At 29.9% G+C, this 22,601-nt stretch overlaps 1 protein-coding gene across 1 annotated transcript in view; it reads right to left on the reverse strand.

Moving 5' to 3' along the window:
- The window catches only part of LOC126733980 (Bardet-Biedl syndrome 2 protein-like), a 64,517-nt gene extending 42,394 nt beyond the window's left edge, over positions 1–22,123 (reverse strand). Inside the window, exon 1 of the mRNA XM_050437481.1 lies at positions 21,975–22,123. Within this exon, the coding sequence (XP_050293438.1) occupies positions 21,975–22,103 (129 nt within the window). The 5' untranslated portion in view covers positions 22,104–22,123. The remainder of the gene's footprint in view (positions 1–21,974) is intronic.
- Positions 22,124–22,601: the final 478 nt, after the last annotated feature.

Consider the following 22,601-nt stretch of genomic DNA (forward strand, 5'->3'; position numbering starts at 1 on the left):
TTACGCAAAAATATATAAATAAGTTACTGTGGTATGTAGTCACTTAACATTAACAGAAAAAAAATAAGACGCGATCAGGAAATTAAGCACCCCTTTAAAAGTCGGACGATAGCAAGCTTTGTATATTTCATAAACATTCAGTCCATATTTTATTCTACGACACAAAACAAATTATTTTCTCTCTGTGTTGCTTGAAAATTATACTATAAGAATTAGATTTAATAAAAATTATTTTTGTCATGGAGGTACTATGAGATTAATACGAAGACATTTTGTCTGTCAGTGTAATTTTTATTTAAAATCCGTTAAGCGCTTTCGGTCTGTAGACCAATTTCAGAGTCGCTCTGGGACAACAAGCTTAAAGGTTAGTAACCAAATTTAAAAAAATTGAATAAAATTACTTACTTATCAAAGAGTACACCACAAACACACCACATAAAAACAAACGCAAAAGACATGAACTATTGTACAAAGGTTTAAAACAGGAAAACTGACATACATTTAATAACAATTAAAAACTGAAAATGAGATGGCTGATGAATGAAATGACAATTGACATAGGCCTTGGTAGACAAAAGAAAAGCAATGGTTCAAATATCTCATCTCGTCATGGATAGAAAAACCATCATGAATAGAATTAACACTGTTCTCGCAGACTAGGAAAAAGGAATTACTAATTTTAAATACATGTATAGTATGTATACGGTTTAAAAAACTAATAAAAAAATATATTTATTCAGTACAACAGCTCATTTGTTAGTCAAATAACTAAAAAATGTGCTACCTTTTCTTAATTCTAGTTACATTTATACTTTTATAAAGCTTATAGAAGCAGAAAAGAAATATGATTAAATAAGCATTTGGGAATAAGAATGTATGTTAAATGGGAATAACATTGTATAAGGGGGTACAGAAATTCTCCCCTACAAAATGAAAGCATATCCTTAGGAGGGTATATTTTCATAATATTGAATTCCTAAATCAAGTAAATTGATTCAATAATTATTAATTCCTTAGGAATTCAATGATGAAACTAAAATAATCAATTAATTATAATATATAACACTAAAATAGAATCTGTCTAATTTAATATATCAATATTAAAATATTAGTTCATTTTAAAGTCTCTTTAGGGGTTTTAATTTTAAAAGAGAACTTCCTGAAAACAATATACAAAGCAATAATTATTAAACATAAGTAAAATAAAATTGTCCAAAAACTTGTTCTTGAAGCATACACAGGTGACCTTGGAGATACACATTGGAGATCCTTAGCTTGGATTTTCATTTCTTGTTGGATGTCACCAACGGCTTTAAAATTTACAAGTTTCAGGTCAATTGAGGGTGGATTAAACATTGTTTTGTCTCGAGCGATCGTTTTCCAGTTCAGGGTTGGAAATTTGATTTCTTCCTAGTTTAAGTTCGTAGTTTCGTAAGATTCAAAAATCATTAATTTGATTAAAACTGTACAGTCTTAAGAGACTTCCATCAAGTAAGAACCATTAAGTAGCTGACTGGATTTAGAATCGCCACATTTAGTTTTAGCAACCAAGGTAGTAGGGGTAGTAACTGTCTATTTACCATTAATTATTTGGGTAACGTGAACATCATGTAGATGAATTGCAAATGGTCGGTAAGTGAGACGACACTAAAAAGCACCCGATTCCCGCCGGTAATCGTGTATGTTCGGAGAAAAATTCAGTCGTTTGACGTGAATGACAAGAATAACGACACGAATGTCTCCGCTTTTTTTGCGTTTGTTGGTTGTTTACTTCCGTAAAAAAGCTCTAACTAATTTGATCGATTATTGCGATAACTAAATATATACGAATACTGAACTTTCCTTTGTTTCTTTGTGAAATATTGACCATATTGTTGCTTATAGTGTTTTAAAATAATACCTGAAAAGCTGTATTAATTCCAATTCAGCGATTTTAGCTGTAAAGATGGACGGCCCTACTCAAAACCATCAGAATCAGGACCAAACTCAACAAAAATATGTGCCACTTATGCAGTAAAATGTTTTCTTCCATTTCAGCTAAGAACAAACATATAAAGGTTATTCATAAGCAGCAGCTCCCAGATAACCTAAAGTCACACATTTCTTATCCCTTATGCATTTTTAGGTAAGTCATGATATCAGAAAAGAGTCCTCAAAAAACTTTACATTTTTGCAGAGAAGAAAGATTTGAGGAATGGTTAAGAGAGCATAAAATAAGCACAAACTATGCACTTCTTTGCACAAGGAAAATTGAAGACAAGATTGAAAAAGTATATTGTTGCAATCGAAGCGATTTTAGAGGTAAATTTGTAGCAATTTCAATTCTAGCAAAGTATTTATTACATACTGTACATATTCATTGTACTATTTAGTGAAAGATTGTTAAACATGTATTTAATGTATAGTTGTTTCTAGGATTTGAAAGCAAATGTAGTAAGAGAACAATAAAATGTAGTGGTTCCATTAAAATGAATGGTGTATGTCCTTCTCGTTTAAATGTCAAGATTTATGATGCAGGTAACATTATATAGTCCTTTAGGGTATCTACACAATGGGCCTGGATGATCACCACCAGTAGCATGGCTGTAAGCCTTATTTTTGTATTGTCCTTATGGTGTGTGAGCATTGTGAGCGAAGAAAGGGAAGCGATTCTGTTTTAGGTGAACTCCTTGGGGAACGTTCTTCTAATAATATTGAAGCTAGCCATAGTGTAGAAATTGAAACATTTGTTAATGAGAAGACGACTGAAAATCAACAAGTAGCAGTACAACGATTGAACAAGCAATCAACAAGAGAAATTGAAATTGAGAGTGTATCAAACTATTTAAGATCTTTAAATGATGAAACTTATGATAAGTAAGTTATTTTTTTTATAAAATTATATAAGATGTATATATTTTATGATGATGGTATATTTTACATATACCTGTAAATGTCTAGGTGCATGAGACAACTGACATCAATGATGGAACAGGTAAATAAGACAAATACAGGTAAACTAAAAATGGAGAAACAAGTTTATTTTCCATCAAAGAAGAAGCAGATATAAAAATAACAAATTGTATATTTTTTTCTATTTATCAGTATTTTCTTTATATAATAGTAGGTATATTTTTATAGGCTTAAGTATATATGTATATGTGTATTATAATTGTTTATGTAAGTTTTAGGCAAATATTTGTAAAAACATTACCTATCTCATAAGTTTCTTGCAGTTTCTTCTTATGAGTATCAATCGAAACTGCGAAACTCGAATTGTAAATTAATATTTTAGCATAAAATAATTAAGTTTCTTTTCAAATCAGTCATATACATGTCTTTGCAGCATTTATAAAATAAAACTTTTAATATATGATACATTTATATAACAGTATAATTAATTATGTAAATCCATTGTGTTTTCACTTACCAAAATTACCTCTCTACCAGCTCTACGTAGGTATAAAAGTTATTTCAAAAAGATTAATAACATTTATATATTTAAGATTAAAATTAAAGTACAATACTACAATATTTTATAAATTTTGTTTTCCATTTATTTATTTTTTCTAAATATACAATACCCTATTATTTAAGTTGGGCTTTTCCTTTTGATATGTCCACATATAGAGAACTTAAAAAAATAATAGTTATTTGTATAACAAAAGGGAGCAAAGTGCATAATTTCCTTACGTGGATGACCCAACTAGCAATTTTAGTTACGGCTACAACATTGTTTGACAATATTACTTTATTCAAGTAATAAATCGGTAACTTGGTACCAAAAAAATATCTTATAAGTTTAAATAACTGCCAAGTAAAAAATAGTAGTAAGAAATACGTAATATTAACTTAATACTTGACTATATAGTAATTATTACTTTGCGGTAACTTTGATGATAGCTGATACCGCTTAGCAACCTGACCTAATTACCTTTACAACGTCATTCCTATAAAGTAGAAAATATTGGTCGGTGGGACGATTAAATGGGAACTTTTAAGTAAGCGCGATTACAAAGTTAAATTTCAAGTTCTTGCGACTACATAGGAACATTATTCCTATATTCCCTTATATAGGAACTTATTTCTAAGTCATTTTTACATTGAAGTAACAAAAGAAACTTCTTGGTAACTCTAACAACAATTCGCCATATTTTTTTTAATTATTTGACTCCATTTTGTGAAAAGGTATTGCACGATTTTATAAATTTGCTAAAATCGGAATACCTTTACATTTTATGCAATTTTTATTAAATTATGGACTTCTTATATTCATAGGAGAAAAAAATTATCTACCTTCTTTAAAAAATTAAATTTAAATATTTAGACTTGGTATATTTTTTTATTAAAAGTCATTATTTTAATGAGGCGTTCTTTATTTTCGTCCTATATTGCCTATGTTTAATAGTAAAATTTGCTTCGTTTACATTTTTCCACTGCGGTAAGCGATAATATCAGCTATATTAAATACAATATGAAGTAGATTAACCCCGATACAACGCCATCACTTAGAATAAAGACGGACATATAAAATTATTTGTGTTGACAAAGAAAAAGAATCAAAATGTTTGCATAATATTGTCTCAGTAACTTCTTATTAACTAGCACTGCACAATTACTACTTTATGACATCCCGAAAACCACTATGGAACGTTAAAAAGAAGTTCCCGAGATGATAGAATTACGTATTTGCTACAGCAAAATCATTCCCAATTTTGGTAAAAAAGTGGTAACAGAACGGTGCCTAAACGGTTTCCGCGACTAGTAACCACAACTTTAAAGTATTGTTTATAGTCGCGATTACGTAGCTGTTGCCAAAAATGCTAGTTGGGGAAGTTTGATCCAGCAAAAGCATCCACAGTGAGGAAATGACACTGCTCCTACATTATTCATATAATGTTTTCTACTTTCATTCTTATTAATAAGCACAATTTAATGTAAAAAATTAATTTTATAAAAAATAATAAGCAAGATATAGTCAAATAAAAAAATTCAATTAGGCAGGGAAATAAAATTAAAAATTTTCTTATAAGGTAGTAGAAAAATAAATTTTTCAAACACTTTCTCAAAAATAAACTATAGTAATTTAAAATAATATCCAAAATAAAATAAATCCATGTCTGCCCAAAGAAATTTTAAAAAATATTTATTCAAAAAAAATAACTCATTTTCCATTCCATTGGATCGTTCAACCAAACTGCATTTTTTTTATACTTACATTAGGGTATTATGTATAAAATTAATAATTCAATTTTCTTGTTTGCATCCTTTATTTATATTTAATTTATTTAAAGAATCAATAATTATTATTATTCCATTAATTATTATTTACATTAATTCTTATTGCCAGAAACCGCTGCTTCTAGCAGCAAACATTGCTCTTTTGTTAGTTGCCCGCCATTCACATAATATTTAAATAGCCGAATGGTGACGGGAATCGGGTGCTTTTTAGTGGCGTCTCGGTAAGTGGTAGTAGTTGACCTTAGGGTAAGAAGTTCTACAGCACAGGGTGGATGTTGGATGATCTTCTATGTTCTGGCATAGAAACAGGTTAGGTTGGATTTCCATGCACTTTTTATCTTTGTAGAAATGTTTTGTATTGCTTAATGACAGATATTGTTTATAGAGAAAATTGACAAGAAAGGATTGATTATTTGGTACTGGTTATACAATTAAATTATAATACTGAAACATATTTTTATCTACCAGTGGATGTTTGAATATGAATATTATTTGAAAATCTTTAGTAAAGCTTTTTACTTCAGTTATCTTTTTTAAGATCAACAGATTTTTTTATACTATCATTTAGTGATAATTTATCGTTATTATTTAAATGATTAAGAATTTCTTTTATTTTTAACAATAATTCACCAAGATTATTAATTGCATTATGAAGAATATTAATTTTTGAAAATGTTAAAGCTACTTCAATTTTGTCTAATATACTAACAAACGACTGGTAAATTAAAATATTTATCAAATACTCGTAAATATTCATCTAATATTAAATTATGTAAATCATTTTTCTTAGTTGTTTCTTCATTCTGAAAAATCCCTGTTTTTAATATTTGTTTATTGTGTGTTATATTTAAAATAATATCTTTAAATTTATTAATTGTTTTATCTAATAAAGATATTCGATTGCGTGTGTCGACTTTTAATTTATTTTGATTGGGTTTTAGCGTTTTTATATTTTTATCAATATTTTCCGCATCTGTTTGGTCCGTTTTAAGTTTCCGTTGGTTCCGTGGACGGTCCAGGTCCATCTGTAATAGTAGGCTATTTTAGTCTCATTGATATGAATTATTTCCTTTTTTTTTGTTTTTGGGTTCTCAAATTCTAATTTATTGTTTTCTAAAATTTGAGTCCTAAATATCTATCTTTAATTTTTCCGGATCGTTTGTCTTTGAAAAAATTTGAGTTTTATTTTTGTGGTTATGTGCATACTCAGTATAAACATGGGAACCAACTAAATTCATGGGATCTCTACTATCAGTATGACCATATACTAATTCGAAAGGTGTAAAATTAGTACTTGAATGAATAGTGCTATTGTAAGCAATAATAGCGTATGGCATTAAATTGGCGATATCATTATTTGGATCTGTTTGTCTAAATAATCGAATGTGTTTGATAATGGTTGAATGTAAGCGTTCTTCTACTGGTGAGTTTGACTCGTAATGATTAGGTGTGGTAAAATAAATATTAATATTGTGTGCTTTTAATAATTCAGTGACTACTTCATTTTTAAATTCATAGCCATTATCAGATATGTTTGGTACGCCTATAAATGAGAAAAAATTTAATAAGTTATTCACAACATGATACTGCATTTCCATAGTAAGGTAAAGCTTGTGCAAATCTATAGAATTTATCGATGAAAGTGAGAAATTTTATATCTCCTATCATAAGGGTGTCAATATGTATTATTTCAAATGGTTTACTTGGAGTTTCTGTTAAAACTAGTGGTTGATTAGGGAGTTTTCTATTATATTTAGCATGTTGGCCATGGGTACAGTTGTTGATGTTATCAATAACGTCCTTTTTCATTGATTTCTAGTAATAATTAGCTTTTAAAAACTTTAGTGTTTCATCAATACCTCGATGATTGGTTTTACCTTCGTGTCTATATTTGATCATTAAAATTCTTTTGTCTTTTTCAACATTATTTACTAATTTAGTACATTCAATTAATTTAAAGTTTTGGAAAGTATGTATAGGAGGGCGAGTTAAATATTTTTTGAGAAATTTTATTATTGGTGCCATATCAGTTGGAAAGGTGAATGATATTATTACCATCAAATATTTCATGTGATATTTTTGTATAAGATGGATATGGAGATTTCTTAATAATAAATTGGTGTGATTTCTTGCTAATTATTTCATCTAATATTGTCACAGAAACATAATTTTCATCAGAATTAGTTATATGTACAGTTTAGATAGGTTAAATGTTTTGGGGAAAATTTAATTCTTTGCTTTCTTGTTGGTTAAATGAAGGTATCAATTGGATATCTTCTATAATCTTTTTTTGTTTTGAATTTTCTAGTGTCCTAGTATTTCAGAAATTTATTCAGGGTTAAGAAGATTCGGATCAAATTGATTTTCGTTATTTAAAAATTGTTCTATGTCAATATTAATGTCTCCTGGATTATTTATATTGGATACGGTTTCAATTGCATTTAGGGTTATGCGAGAAAGAGCATCTGTCTTAGTGTTTAAAATTTTTTTTTTATAAATTATGTTGAAATTATATTCTTCTAGTTTGGATTTTCAACGCATTAATTTACTATTAGGTTCTCAGAGGTTGATCATCCAAACTAAGGGTCGGTGGTCTGGTCTGTATAAATAGTAAACTTTTGACCATATAAACAACGGCTAAAATGTTTACAGGCCCATACAATGCCTAGATATTCTTTTTCAATTGTACTATATCGTTGTTCACTTTCATTTAAGATTTGGGAACCATAAGCAATGGGAAGATCGTTGGGTACTGTTCCTTGTGATAAAATTGCTCCTAAAGCTAAGCTTAAAAAGGACCTAATATCTTTTTGTGTCTTAGGTAGAGGGAAATGTTTTACTGCGCTATTTATTTTCTGGATTTAGTTTAACTCCATCTTTAGTGATTTGATGTCCTAGGTAAGCTACTTCTTTATGTAAAAATTTACTCTTAACGCCTAACTGTATTTTAAAATTGGCTTGACTTAATATTTCGAAAATGGATCTTAATCTGTCAATGTGTTCTCAATGTGACGTTGAGAAAATTATGATATCGTCTAAATATACAAGGCATATTTCTTTTTGAAAATCACGTAAAATATTATTCATTACTCTGTGAAAAGTGGTGCATTTTTTAAACCAAATGGCATCCTTTTAAATTCGTAATGTCCGGTATCTGTAGAGAAAGCAGTTTTTTGTGTATCATTTGGGTCCATTCCAATTTGATGAAAACCATTTGCTAAGTCAAGGGTTGTGAAATATTGTGATTTACCTAATTTACCTAATATATCTGAAATGTTGGGTAAAGGAAATCTTTCACCTATAGTTTTGTCATTTAGGTGTCTATAATCAATTACAATTCACCATTTATGTTTTCCTGAAGCGTCCATTTTTTTGGGACTACCCATATGGGGCTACTCCATGGGGATATGGATTCTTTTATAAAACCGTTTTTAACATTTTTTCAATTTGGGAATGAACTTCACTTTTATGTATGTGTGGATATCTATAGGTTTTCGTGAAAATAGGAGATTCGTCTGTTAAATTTATTTTGTGTTTTATTTGATTAATAAAGGTAAGAGGTGTATTTTCGCAAAAGAAAATATCACGATATTTATTGCATAGATTTCGGATAGCTTTATATTCTTCAGTGTTACAGTGATTTAATCTTAAGTTTTTTAAATTTTGTTTTTGAAGTTTCACCAGAGAAGGAAAGACCAGGATACTTAGGTTTCACATCTTTAAGCAACAGTTAGTTGGGAAATGTCAAAGGAGAATTATTAATCATTTTATTGTACCAACGATCTTTTAGTCCTACTGGACCTTTTGGCGAATCTTCTATTGCATCAAGAACAGGGAAGGGGACTACCAGGGCTCGGCCACTTGGATGGATCACGGAAAAAGTCAACTGCTGCAACTTACGGACCAAGGACCAAATCTGTTATTAGGATCCTTTAACCCTTGAAGCCACTTTATATTATTAGTGGCTCTTATAACTGTAAAGTGGACGCCCTCGATATAGGGTCTCAACCTCTCGATCGCCCACACCAACTATTGAATTATTTAAGTTAATATTATTTGGGTTAAGAAGTCGATTCCTAATAGTCCGTCAAAGGAACAATCAAAAGAACAATTTTGGAGAACAATCAAACAAATAAAATTTATGAGATTCATTTTGGTTGTAGTTTCTAACAATTGAAGGTTGCAGGTCGTTTATTATTTTGGTTAAATTAATTGGTATAATTATGATTATTATTTAGGTTGAAGTTTTGTTGAGGTTCATTATTTATTTGTGGTGATCTAAATGGATAACCTGGATGAAAAGGTCTTTGATTATAAAAGATATTTGGGTTTCTACCAAAGGCATTATGTCTTCTGAATGGATTCGGAACGGCAAATTGTCTATTTTGTATGAATGGTGGTCTAGGAGTATTCGTTTTAGAGTTATAATTATGTTGTGGTTTTGGTATATTTGGTTGTTGTTGTGTGGGTCTAGAATCTAAAATTCTGTTTTTGTAATTCATAAAATTTTCTTATTCAGTTATTTTGAATCGGTTGTTTCGTATATTTTTGAAAATAAAAGGCGGCGAATATCCTGAGGTCTTAGACCAAATTGTTGAGGTGATTCATCTTTCTTCGGTCGCGAATAAAGGATATCTTGAACTACATAATTAATCGGTCTTTGATCAGCGAAGGTGGATAAAAAAGATTGTTTTAATAGTTCCTAAGTGGTAAGTTCTACTCTAGAAGCTACTAAATCCGCGGCTCTGTCAGTTAATTTGTTTAATACAGTGTCAAATAAGCAAAGGTTAATTGGGGCTGCTGGATTTATGTCTTGTGTCTTACGTCTTGTTGTCTATGTGCTGTGAAGAAATTTTCACATGCAGAAATGAATCTGTTGATTTGTTTTGGATTACCATCAAATTATGGAATATTATCAGCTTGGTATCTGATTAATTAAATATTTGGTTCAGGCATGTTTATGAATAACAAAGTCAATCAATTGAAATAAAGTGTAACGATAACAATTGAAGTAAATTTAATGAATATTTCCTTATTAAAATAATTGTTTTAAAAATAAATATTTCAATAAAATAAATAATTCAATATTTTTCCTTTTTGTCAATATACGAGATAGAAGGAGAATCTTTATTTCAATAGGACGAGCCATGTTTATCTCTTCCCTGGAGGCTACGTATGAGGATTGGACGATTCTTGCCCCGCACCAATAGGACAACTTTGGAGTTTGGATCAGAAGATGCTTGTTCTTCACCTAGTGCCAATAGGACGGTCTTCCCTGGACGATTCAACTCTTTGTAGTTCACTAGTGTGTCGAATTTTATGATTTGGTATACCTCATTATTCGTTAAAACGAAAACGGTTATTTTTTCGCGATGAAATAATTTCCCGCTTGGTGTGTCCTACCGACTGCGCCAGTTTTTTTTACGGTTCAAAAAACTAATTCTTTAAAAAATCTTTATTCAGCAATTCGACTAACAAATTAGCTACCTTTTCTAAATTCTAGTTACATTTATACTTTCATAAAGCTTACAGAAGCAGAAAGGAAATATGATTAAATACACCTAGCTAAGCATCTGGAAATAACAATATATGTAACTGTGATGTCTAAGAAATTGGCGCTATTATCAATTTCCGATTCCAAATGAAATTTATTAGGTGCATTTAGATTATTACGAGAATTAAGAATGTTTAAAGAATCGATGGAAACTATTAGGAAATAATCATTCACGTATCTAAACCAGTTTAAAATTTTATTATCTATCATCAATATAGAAACAAGAGTTCCCTGTTCATTATTTAAAAATAAGTCAGCCAAGAATGGTGAAAGTGGATTGCTCATGGCAAGGCCTATTGATTGACTATAAAACTTGATATTAAAAACAAAAATAGGTTAGGACAAGCAAAATTTAAGAAATAAAAGGATCTCAATAATATCATCAGTGTCCAATTTGTTTAATTGTAAAAACCGCTTGACAAGCGGTAAAATTTTGAGAAGTGGAATTGAAGTGAAAAGGTTACTTACTGTTGTATACCTCCCTCATATCAATTGTCCATGGTGAATAGGTTAGGGTTACTTAAGATTGATTTTGGTATTATTACTAATATCACTCCGCGTGGTTGCATTGCACCGTTTTGTCAGATAATAATATTTAAAAAAGAATGGAGTTGTAAATTAATAGTTGTCTTCTTAAGACAAGTCCAGTCTGATACACAGCAATGACAAATGAGGCCAAAATAGAGTTTCCAGATAACTCTGTACTCGTATATATGTATCTTTTATTTTTTGTATAAAATCAGTTGAATTTTTAATGCAAAACCAAAGTTTATTTTTTAAACAAGAAGAGAGACAATTTAAGCAGTAGAAACATTTTAAAACAGATGTAGTTGTGAAACTAACGACAGGAAAAATGGGAATGTCATGTTTCTGGATTTTTGGCAAACCATAAAGTCTAGGAATGCAAAAATTTGCTTGGATTTTAAATAAAAATTACACTGACATGTAAAACGTTGTATTACTCCGTCGCTATGGTGTACAATCTATTCTTTAAGTCAAGACTATGATACTAATAGCTTTTTTCTGGCAATAAAGACGTTTGATAATTGATTATCTCAAAATGAAGTTGATGTTAATAATATTGTTTGAGTAACTAAAGATACTTCGGCCATCCTCCACTAAATTTATTTAAAAAATATTAATCCGACATGTTTCTGACATATAATCAATAATATGTCCATCATCAGGGATACTATAAAGGAACCAAGGAAACTTTTAAGATATAAATTAAAATTGTTGAATTACAAAAGGTATTAAGATTACTTATATAAATGAAGAGGTTCCGTCAATACATCTTATAGATCCAGTGCCTTAGACAAGGTTAAAACGTTAAAACAACTAAAAATAAATAAAAATGACATCTACAATAATGATAAAAAAAACTTAATTAATTAACAAACAATTGGATGTTGAAGACTAAAATTTATATTAAGATACATAAGAATGGTACCAAACATGGATTTATGGATTTACAAAAACTTTAAAATTACATCATTATGACAATAGGTTAATAATAATACAGCTATTGTTTTGTAAACATAAACTGACCACAAAGAACCATATACTTTTTAAACGATAGCATGCGCCTTACTTAAAGTATGGTACCTGTAATTTGCAAAAATTGATTTTAATATGTTGGCTATAGCTGGCGGTACTGGAAATAATATTTATAAACATAATATAAATGTTTTTGACTCTTTAAGTTGAGAGAATAAAAAGGCGTTATAAATTAGCACTAAAATTTAATGAACTAAAACAGTGTGTGGATGAATGAGTTATTTGATCATTAACACATGTAATACCATTATTCTGTATCGCTCTATTTATCTCTAAAATGTCTAGTAAATTTAGTTCATTACTTTTATAGCAGAAATGTAAAAATTTGGGGTCTAAAAGAGGATCGAAGTTATGGTTATTAAGATGTATGTGTTTAGCAAAATTGGATTTTATATTTGAAGGGCAAAGATTGCGTCTTCTAGCCTTTTCTATCTCTTTACAATGTTCCGTAACATGAGTAATGAATTTTCTACCTGTTTGGCCGATATAAAAAACGCCACAGTTATCACTGGAGCAGTTTAGTTGAAAATCACCCGACAGGTCAGGAGGTACTATGTCCTTTGGGTTTACTATAAAGGATTTCAGAGTATGTACGGCTTTAAAACTCGTATTAATAAAGTGAGAGCTAATAATGTTTTTTAATTTATGCGGTCCATTAACACAATTAACAAAGAAAAATGTAAAATGGGAATGGGGTTCATCACAGCAAAACGCTTTTGATTTATTAAAACATAAACTTTCGAGTAAACCTATTTTGGCACCTTTTAATGAAAAATTAGAAACGGAAGTTCACACCGATGCGAGTAGTAAAGGTTTGGGCGGTATTTTATTACAAAAACAAACAAATGGAAATAAACAACCTGTCGCTTATTTTAGTAGGGTTACGAGTACCGCCGAAAAAGTTTATCATAGTTATGAATTGGAAACACTGGCTGTTATTGAGTCATTAAAACGGTTTCGTGTTCTGATTGTAGTGCGGTTCGGTATAATTTTAATAAACGCGACCTTGTCCCTCGAATCGGTCGATGGTGGCTGCAGATTCAGAATTTTGATTTTGAAATATGTCATGTGGACGCGCTTAGTCGGAACGCAATAACTGCAGACGTAAGCATTGATATTTCCCAAATTTCTAATATTAATGATTGGTTTTTGACGTCTTAATTAAATAGTGGCAAAAAAAATGATTTGCTAAAGGAGTATGTTATTAAAAATAATCGTTTATATCGTAAGACTTCTGCAGGTGAACGATTAGTAGTTCCTAAGTCAGGTCGTTGGCAAATTATGATTAAGTATCATGATGAAATTGGTCATCCTGGTCTTAAAAAATGCGAAACGTTAATAAAAAATAAATTTTGGTTTGCAGGAATGACTAGATTTATTAAAAAATATGATTGTGCTTGCATAAAATGTGCATATAATAAGGGAAATTTTGGAAAACCTGAAGGTGAATTACATCCTATAAATAAGTCAAATGTTCCTATGGAGACAGTTCACATAGATCATGTTGGTCATTTTCCAAAAAGTTCATCCGGTTTTATGTATATACTTACAATTATTGATTCATTTACAAAATATTTTATAGTTATGTTATGTAAAACGTTGGGGTCTAGGGAAACTGTAAGACATTTAAACCAAGTTTTTGGGATGTTTCTTGGGTACCCAAAACGTATAATTTCCGATAGAGGCGTTACCTTTACGACTCATCATTTTGCTGAATTTGTCAATGATAAGCAGATTGAACATATTTTAAATGCAGTTAGTACACCTCGTGCCAATGGACCAATAGAGCGATATCATAGGACATTTTTAAATGCCTTAAAACCTTCTGTTGATAATGACAAATACTGGGATGAGAAAATTGTTGAAGTTGTTTGGGGTATAAATAATACGATAAATTCTAGCACGAATTGTACTGCATTTCAGTTAATGTTTAATCACAAGGGGAAAATATTGCAGAATTTAGAAAGTGACATGTCAGAAAATACTGATGTTAGAATAAGAAGGCAGGCAGCTGCTGTGGCAATGGAAAAGATCGCTCGTCAGATGAAGGATGTTTATGATAAAAAGCATAAGCCTCCTCGAAAATATGCGAAAGGTAACCTTGTGTTATGGAAAGATGCAAATTGTTGTAGTCAAACCGGTATAAGCAAGAAACTTGATTCACGATATTCTGGTCCATATGTTATTGTCAAAGTTTTGGAAAATGATAGATACAAAATTCGAAGTATAAAAGGGCTTAAGGGTTATAAAAAGTTTGAAACGGTTGTAGCAGGTGATAGCTTATGCCAATATTATAGTATGCCTGGTGCATCTAGTAATGACTCTAGTTCTGATGACGACATAAGTATAAACGACGAATAGAATAATAGTAAAGTTATGTTTAAGTATGTTGTGTAATGTGTAAAAAAAATAATAAATTGTATTTTAAACTGGAAAATGTGATGACTTAGACAGTATCAAGCATAGAGGAATATACGAGTATATATGTATAAAGTATAAATAGGCAGGTTTCTGCTGATGGTCGGTCAAAATACTTAAAGAGAGGTTTTCGAAATTATGAGCAGCATTCTGCCGAAAGTTATGTCATCATGTTTATTATGTTGAGAAAATACGATGATATGGTCACTTAAGCTTGCATGTTTGTTTACGTTGGCGGTGCGTATTCTGGCCAAATACGAGGCGGTTAGCGTGTACAATCATGTATGCGGGTGTGATGGAATTTTGACCTGTTTATTGAAATTTATGGCGGTAATATGCGTAGTCCTAAATATAAATGCAAAGTGTTGCATTGTTCCATGTTTGGTGAAGTCTGAGAAATCCTGAATATTAGTTGTGATACCTCAAAGAATTATTGGTTTCCAGGGTAATGTTCCCGAGGACGTGAACTAAACAGGATGGCCGATTGTTATAAGCAGGAATACGAGCCTAAGTTTGATGTGCGAGACATCATCCGCTGTTCCATTGCCGCCGGTATGAATAATAATAAACAATATTGTGCTGATCCATAGTAAAGAATAAGTGTTATTTAAGCAGATTTAGGTTTAGGTGTGAGATCGCTTACGTGTTAGATATTATTATTAATTCGACCGTTCTCGTTCAGAGAGTTAAGTTGACTTTTGTATCCCTACATTATAGAATAAAAACTTTTAAACAAAATATAATATATCATTATAAACTATATAAAAACCGTGTTTTTATAATAGTAATAAACTAGATTTATTACAAATTTTAGAGATAAATAGAGCGATACAGAATAATTGTATTACATGTGTCAATGACCAAATAAATCATTCATCAACACACTTTGTTAATTTATTTAATTTTAATGCTAATTTATAAAGCCTTTTCATTCTCTCATATCAAAGAGTCAAAAACATTTAAATTTTATTTACAAGTATCATTTCCAGTACCGCTATATGTAGCCAACATATTAAAATCTATTTTTGCATATTACAGGTACCATACTTTAAGTAAGGCTCATGCTATCGTTTAAAAATTTATATGGTTCTTTTATTAATATTAACCTATTGTCTCATGTTGGTCCTATTATCATGCATCGGAATGTAAGTTTTAGTCTACAACGTCCAATCATTTGTTAATTAATTAAGCTTTTTATCATTATTGTAGATGCCATTTTTATTCATTTTTAGTCGTTTTAACCTTGCCTGAGGTATTATATCTATATGATGTATTGACGGAACCCCTTGATTTGCGTAAATAATTTTAATACCTTTTGTAATTCAATCATTTTAATCTATATATGATTAAAGTTTACTGAATAAAATACAAGTTGCTTCACTCGGCGAAAAACCTTTTATATTTCGATCTCAAAGGCAGGCCGCTGAGCTCCTCGCCGACGGGGAACTAGCAAAAAATGTAAAGGGGAATTCTGGTAAAAAATAGTTATTATTTTACGCGTTGCGTCTAATTCGAACTGTAGGGGAAGACGGAGCACGATTTTATAATAACTTTATTATCTGGCATAAAATTATTATTTAATGTACCTACTTGGAAAAAATATGTAAATTGATAATACTTTAAATTATTTGTTTTTATAGCCACCAAACTAAATAAATTTTACATTATCAAAGTTTACGTAATTCAAGAACTAAATGGTTAAATTTGTTTGTTAATAATTAGGTACTTAGGTATCTTATTAAAGGTTGTTTTGGTACGACTGGTTTCATTAGGATTTATTTTTAAATCAAAGTCAAAAGTTTGTGTGAAAAAATGCATATATTACTGTTACTAAACGTAGCAACTAAAGATAGACATAACTACTAAGTAATGACATGTTTGAATTTTCAATGATTGATTACTACACTTTTTGACGTTTTTGTTATTTTGTCAGACTAATAATAGCATTACCAAAGTATAGGTATTGTTTTAAAATTAGTAGTGAGAATTTTGTTTGGTTTGTTGCCAGTGGGGTAGAGCTTATGCAGTAGTGCAAATAATATTATAATAATCGACAAATTTGTAATTTTTATGTTTCCGACTCAAATAACCTTTAAAAGGTATTACATTTTTTAATACTTAAAAAGCGGATAAATAGCTCTGGCAAAAGTGCAATATTGTAAAAGAAGGACAAAAGATGTAGAGGAAAATATATTTTGCCATTTTAAAATGTAAACAATGTAGTCTCTTAAGCTGGATTTATACAGACAAATAAAGTAAATTAAAAATAAAATAAGAGTTAAATGTACAAAAGTTCCATAACGCATTTATATTGCAAAATAATATAAGAATAAAATAATAAGTTGACCAAAATCCAACTTTCATATTTTATTTTATGTGAAAACGAAACTGCGCACGTTATTTTGGTCACAACACACCCTCTCAAGCCAGAGAGGTACTATAACCTGGCATGTAATTGGTAACCCTTATTTCTTATTTGTTATTATATATATAAATATATATTTTATATATATAGTTTCATTTTTCGGACATCTAAAGAACATTAAACCACTTCCACGCTTTGTAAAACAACTGTCTACCGAACAATAAGTCGACATTTTAATATAATAGATTATAATAATTTGCCAGTCCACTGAGTCCACCCGGTACAACTAGTAATAAAACGCTCGCACATCAAAACGATTTAAACTCTACTCACTGTGTAACCCAACAGATTCCATTGTAGGAGCCACAGATGTAAATAGCTCCGCACCACAGTATAAAGAACAAGACAGTAGGTTCACTCTCTTGCGGCCGTTTGAAGTAGGGACTTCTAAACAGTGCCGACTTTTTTTACGCGGTCGTAAATCATTATTTAGTTTCGACGGCAATCCTTTACGATACGGGGGGTGTTTGAAACATTTTTAATAAGGAATATTTTTGTACATCGCGGCGGGCAGCGTGTAATAATATAGAATTTTTTGAAATTAAAGGCACTTTGTATTATTGTTAAAATGAAATTGAAAGAATATTATTAAGTATCTCTTTTGAACAAATAACTGTAAGAAAAACACTTGGTAGATAGCTTTAAAATTAAGTTTATTAGAATGTACACAATTAAATCTTAGCTTTACGTTCCTTTCATGCTCTTTTCTTAACTGACCAAGAAACTACCTACCTAATATTACATACACTTAATTAATAATAACTTCGTTAATATACCCATTTTTTAAATATTTAATAAAATTTACATAATAATGTGATAACAACACTCAGCATATGGAACTCGGTAACAGTGAAATATAAAAAGGCAGTTAAATAAAAAAAACTTATTAAATGCCTAATTATTTGCTTTTTAAATAGAGGATGAAAGAACAAACCACTAAAATTCAAATAAAACGAAAATAGGTGTTTTACAACCTAGAATTCATATAAATATGCAAAATAAATATAGTTTTACATTGGGGATTATAGTACACATCAATATTTTGAAACTTAAACCCTTAGAAACCACCCTTAATGACGAAAAAAATGCAGTTTTAAGTATGGTTAGACGGTATAGGTGGCTAAAATTTATATCATTCAAATGATTGCAATGCAACTAATAATAAATCGGATAGCTTTCACTATTAAAAACCACCACTAATAACAGAATATTACCAAAAATTTTGCATTTTTTTAGATTAAAATCACGATTTAAAAAAAATATGTACTCTAAATCGCTGACACTTTTTGAACATATTATTGGTACCTATATATAGTCCATTGTAGAAGGCTACGCTTTAATTTTTGAAATAAATACATAATTTTTTATGATAATTTTTTTTAAAACTGCAATTATTTCTATTTTATTCCTAACTTTTTTAATTTTTATGCTAATGACTTACAATCAAGTTTATTTTTAAAGTTTTTGATAGTACATACTTGAAAAAATGTGCTTGATATTTGTCTAAAAAACGTTTTTTTTTTAATTATTTCACGTTATTATTTTACGTCATTATATTTTGTTATCTAAAAAAAGGGGTTATGTTCACACAGTTGTATCTTAGCGCCTATAGCACCTAGATAAATCAAGCAAAAGCCAATCTTTTGTTTTTAAACCAACTTTTGTTTATTAGATTTTTTTGTAGGATCTCAATTTTCCGAGATATTTAAGAAATACCGAAGAAAAGCGTGTATTTTTTTCTGTGAACTAATCCATTTTTATTTAAAAAAAAATGTATATCCCCTTTTACTCCTGCAGCCATCTACGCAACATATCGCCGGCATTTTTAATGTACAAAATTTCCGCACAACGCTATTATAGTTCTAATATTGAATACGCCCCCGTATAACGCAGTCGCCACCGGGCAGCAAAAAGGAGTAGCATCAGAAAGCGAGTGAGAAAGGCAATATTTTGGGCGGCGCTTAGAGTGATCCTTCTATTCTAGTTTATGTTCGGTGTCCGCACGTAGCGCAGTATATTATTATATATTTATTAGTAAATATATATTATATATTTACATCTGTGGTAGAAGCAAAGTATATAGATTTCATATGTTAGACTGTGGTAGGAGTGTCGCCCGGCAAATGAAGTGAGGGGCGGTGAATAGGTAATTCGGCGCGTGGAGCCCAGTGAAGCAACTTGTAATTTATTCAGTAAACTTTGATATGACGGACATGTTATATGTCCGAAACATGTTGGATTACTATTTTTTAAATAAATTTAGTGGAGGATGACCGAAGTATCTTTAGTTACCCAGTGACCTATTAACTCTACTGCAAGAATGGACTACTTCTTCAATATTGTTTGAATTAACGGAAAACTATGTATATGTATATAAATGATGTACAGGGTGGCCATTTTATTAGGAACCTATACCTTTTCTCAGAATCTACAGGCTGTGCAAAAAATTTTTGTGAATGTTTTTGTTTTAAGCGAATTTTTAAATTACTGCACCGACTTTAACACCAGAATTTTAAATATGACACCCCGTATATTTTTATATTTTTAGGTTCCTTGGGAGAAATAAAGGTACTTTTTATAAAAACTACCTCTCCGAATTTTGTGTAGTTTAGAGAGATTTTGAATTTTTTTAACAAATTTATGTCGTCGGCATACAGTGTTTTGAAGTGCTGGTAATTAAGACTTTTTAATCTACAACGACTTAAGAAGACTACCCCCTATTGATCGACAGTGACCGGGTGTCTCAGGTAATAAGATATATTTTTAAATTTTCAATTTGCAATATTTCAATTTCTTTAAGTTTAACTAGAATACCCTGTATTTTATATAATATACTTAAAAAGAGTAAAAAAAGCTATTCATCGATGCATACATGTATATGTCCTATACCAACATCTAATAGCACCACACCTTTACAGACCGTCTTTCTCGCTTTTTCACTTCTAAATTATTTTTCTTATTTTTGTCGCTTCAGTAATGCGTATTTTCCCTATTGAAAATTAGTCTTGATGTGTGAAAAGTTGATTCATCAGTCCAAATAATCTCATTAAAGACATTTTCATTGAAATTCATGTTCAATAACCTATCACAAAAGTTTAATTTTCCATCATAACCTCTTTCTTCTAAACGTTGAACAGGTAAAAAATTAAATGATTTATGGCTATTAATTTTTAAACAATCTTGAATCACGCTTCTTGTCATATTTAACTCCAAAGCGGCTTGCCTGGTTGAGGTTTCGAGTATATCCTCGAAATATAGAAGAAGTTCTAGCTGTTTCTCTTCTGTTAGAACTCTTCGGGGTCTGTTCTTAGGTCTTGGTAGTAAACTACCATTTGCTTGAATTTTGCATAGATTTTACCAAATAACTTCTTTTCCGGAATTTGCTGTAACGGAAATTTACTTCTATACTCTCTAAGCGCCAAAGCCGGACTTTTTGAATTTGTTAAAAAACATTTAAGCATACATACTTTTTCCTCCACTGTATACATTTTTAAGAGAGATTTCAATTAAAATAAATGCAAGTTATATTAATAACTACTAAACTCACAATGTAAATTTGTCAAAATATTATTCTGTTGCTATGGATACGATAAGCGCGGATATTAACTATGGTTATTTCACAGCCTACTATAGTGAAATATTAAATTAGCAAAATTTGTCAAAAGAGTGTTATTATTGTAGAGAGTTGAAATTATATCTCTCCAATCAAATTTTAAATATTTCTTAAGCTATTAGATGTTGGTATAGGACATATACATGTATGCATCGATGAATAGCTTTTTTTATTCTTTTTAAGTATATTATATAAAATACAGGGTATTCTAGTTAAACTTAAAGAAATTGAAATATTGCAAATTGAAAATTTAAAAATATATCTTATTACCTGAGACACCCGGTCACTGTCGATCAATAGGGGGTAGTCTTCTTAAGTCATTGTAGATTAAAAAGTCTTAATTACCAGCACTTCAAAACACTGTATGCCGACGACATAAATTTGTTAAAAAAAATCAAAATCTCTCTAAACTACACAAAATTCGGAGAGGTAGTTCTTATAAAAGTTACTTTTATTTCTCCCAAGGAACATAAAATTATAAAAATATATGGGGGGTCCCATAAAAACTTGTGGTGTTAAAGTCGGTGCAGCACTTTTTGACAATATTCTCGGATTTCTCTAAGCCTTTTAATTATGTAAATCATATAATTAATTTATAAGTTGCAGCACTACGTGTTCAAAGAACAGCCGCTAGATGGTACGATATCTCAAGAGTTCTAGGGCCTATTTTTGTTTCTATTCTTTATATAAGACATTGTTAGTCTTGACATCAGCAGTTAAATCTATATCTTTACAGACGATACAAGTTTTATTTGCAGAGACCTGGATATAAAACTACACAAAACCGGATCAAATGACCTAGTCACTATTAAATCTTGGTGCGATTCAAATCTATTGAAGTATTGAAATGCTTTCTAAAGCTACATTGTATTATTGGTGTAATATAACATGAGATATGGAGAAATCATAAAGCTATTTGTATAAAAAATTCTTTGAAATTGCAAGCAGAATACTTATATTATACAAGTTTTTAACATTAAGTGCTTCTTTTCGAGTCACCACTTTCTATTCATCAAGAAAGTACCATACTTTAATGTATTATTTCTTGAGGTATATAGTTTTATCTTGTAAATCATATCAATATAGCAAACAGTAAAAGTTAATGATGCAACAAAACGATTATTAAATTTGTTATATGATAAGTTTAATGTTCTCTTTATAACTACATATATAAGTATAAAACTAACCTTATCGGTGTTCGTAGCTGCAGTAAGACATGGATGGGTTCCATCATATTTACCAATAGTAACCAAACCTGGAATAATCTTATAACCCAAATGTAAAGTAAAAACTGGCCTTAATTTAAATCGCTCCATGATAAAATTATGTTTACCAAATAAACCTGTATGTACTGTATTCGTTTCCCTTAAAAATGGTGTCGATACAAACAAACCTTGTGTGTATATACATATGTATCGATTTCTTTATAATTTGATTTACATTCAAATAATGCTAATAAAAAATATCTTAAGAATTAGAAACAAATTACTTAAAATTGGTTCTTCATATTTATGAAATATTTCAGCAGCATATATTTTGAAATAAATACAACTTTTTTTATAATGTAAATAAAGTATTATTATGAAAATGTAAATACGTTAATTATTCTTCTAGTTTTTGTACTATTTTATTAGTATTCTCTAGTTAAAGTTGATTCGTAGGATTTATTTAGGTTTCTACTTACGTTTAATTTAATATTTTTATCTATAGTGTCTAGTTTTTAAGTAGTTCATCTTATTTGAGGGCGCCAATTTAGGTTATATTATTGTAAATCCCTGTATTTTTTATTTTCTAGAATTTGTATGATTGTATTA

Source organism: Anthonomus grandis, chromosome 3 (genome assembly GCF_022605725.1).
Source record: "Anthonomus grandis grandis chromosome 3, icAntGran1.3, whole genome shotgun sequence".
Taxonomy (NCBI): domain Eukaryota; kingdom Metazoa; phylum Arthropoda; class Insecta; order Coleoptera; family Curculionidae; genus Anthonomus; species Anthonomus grandis.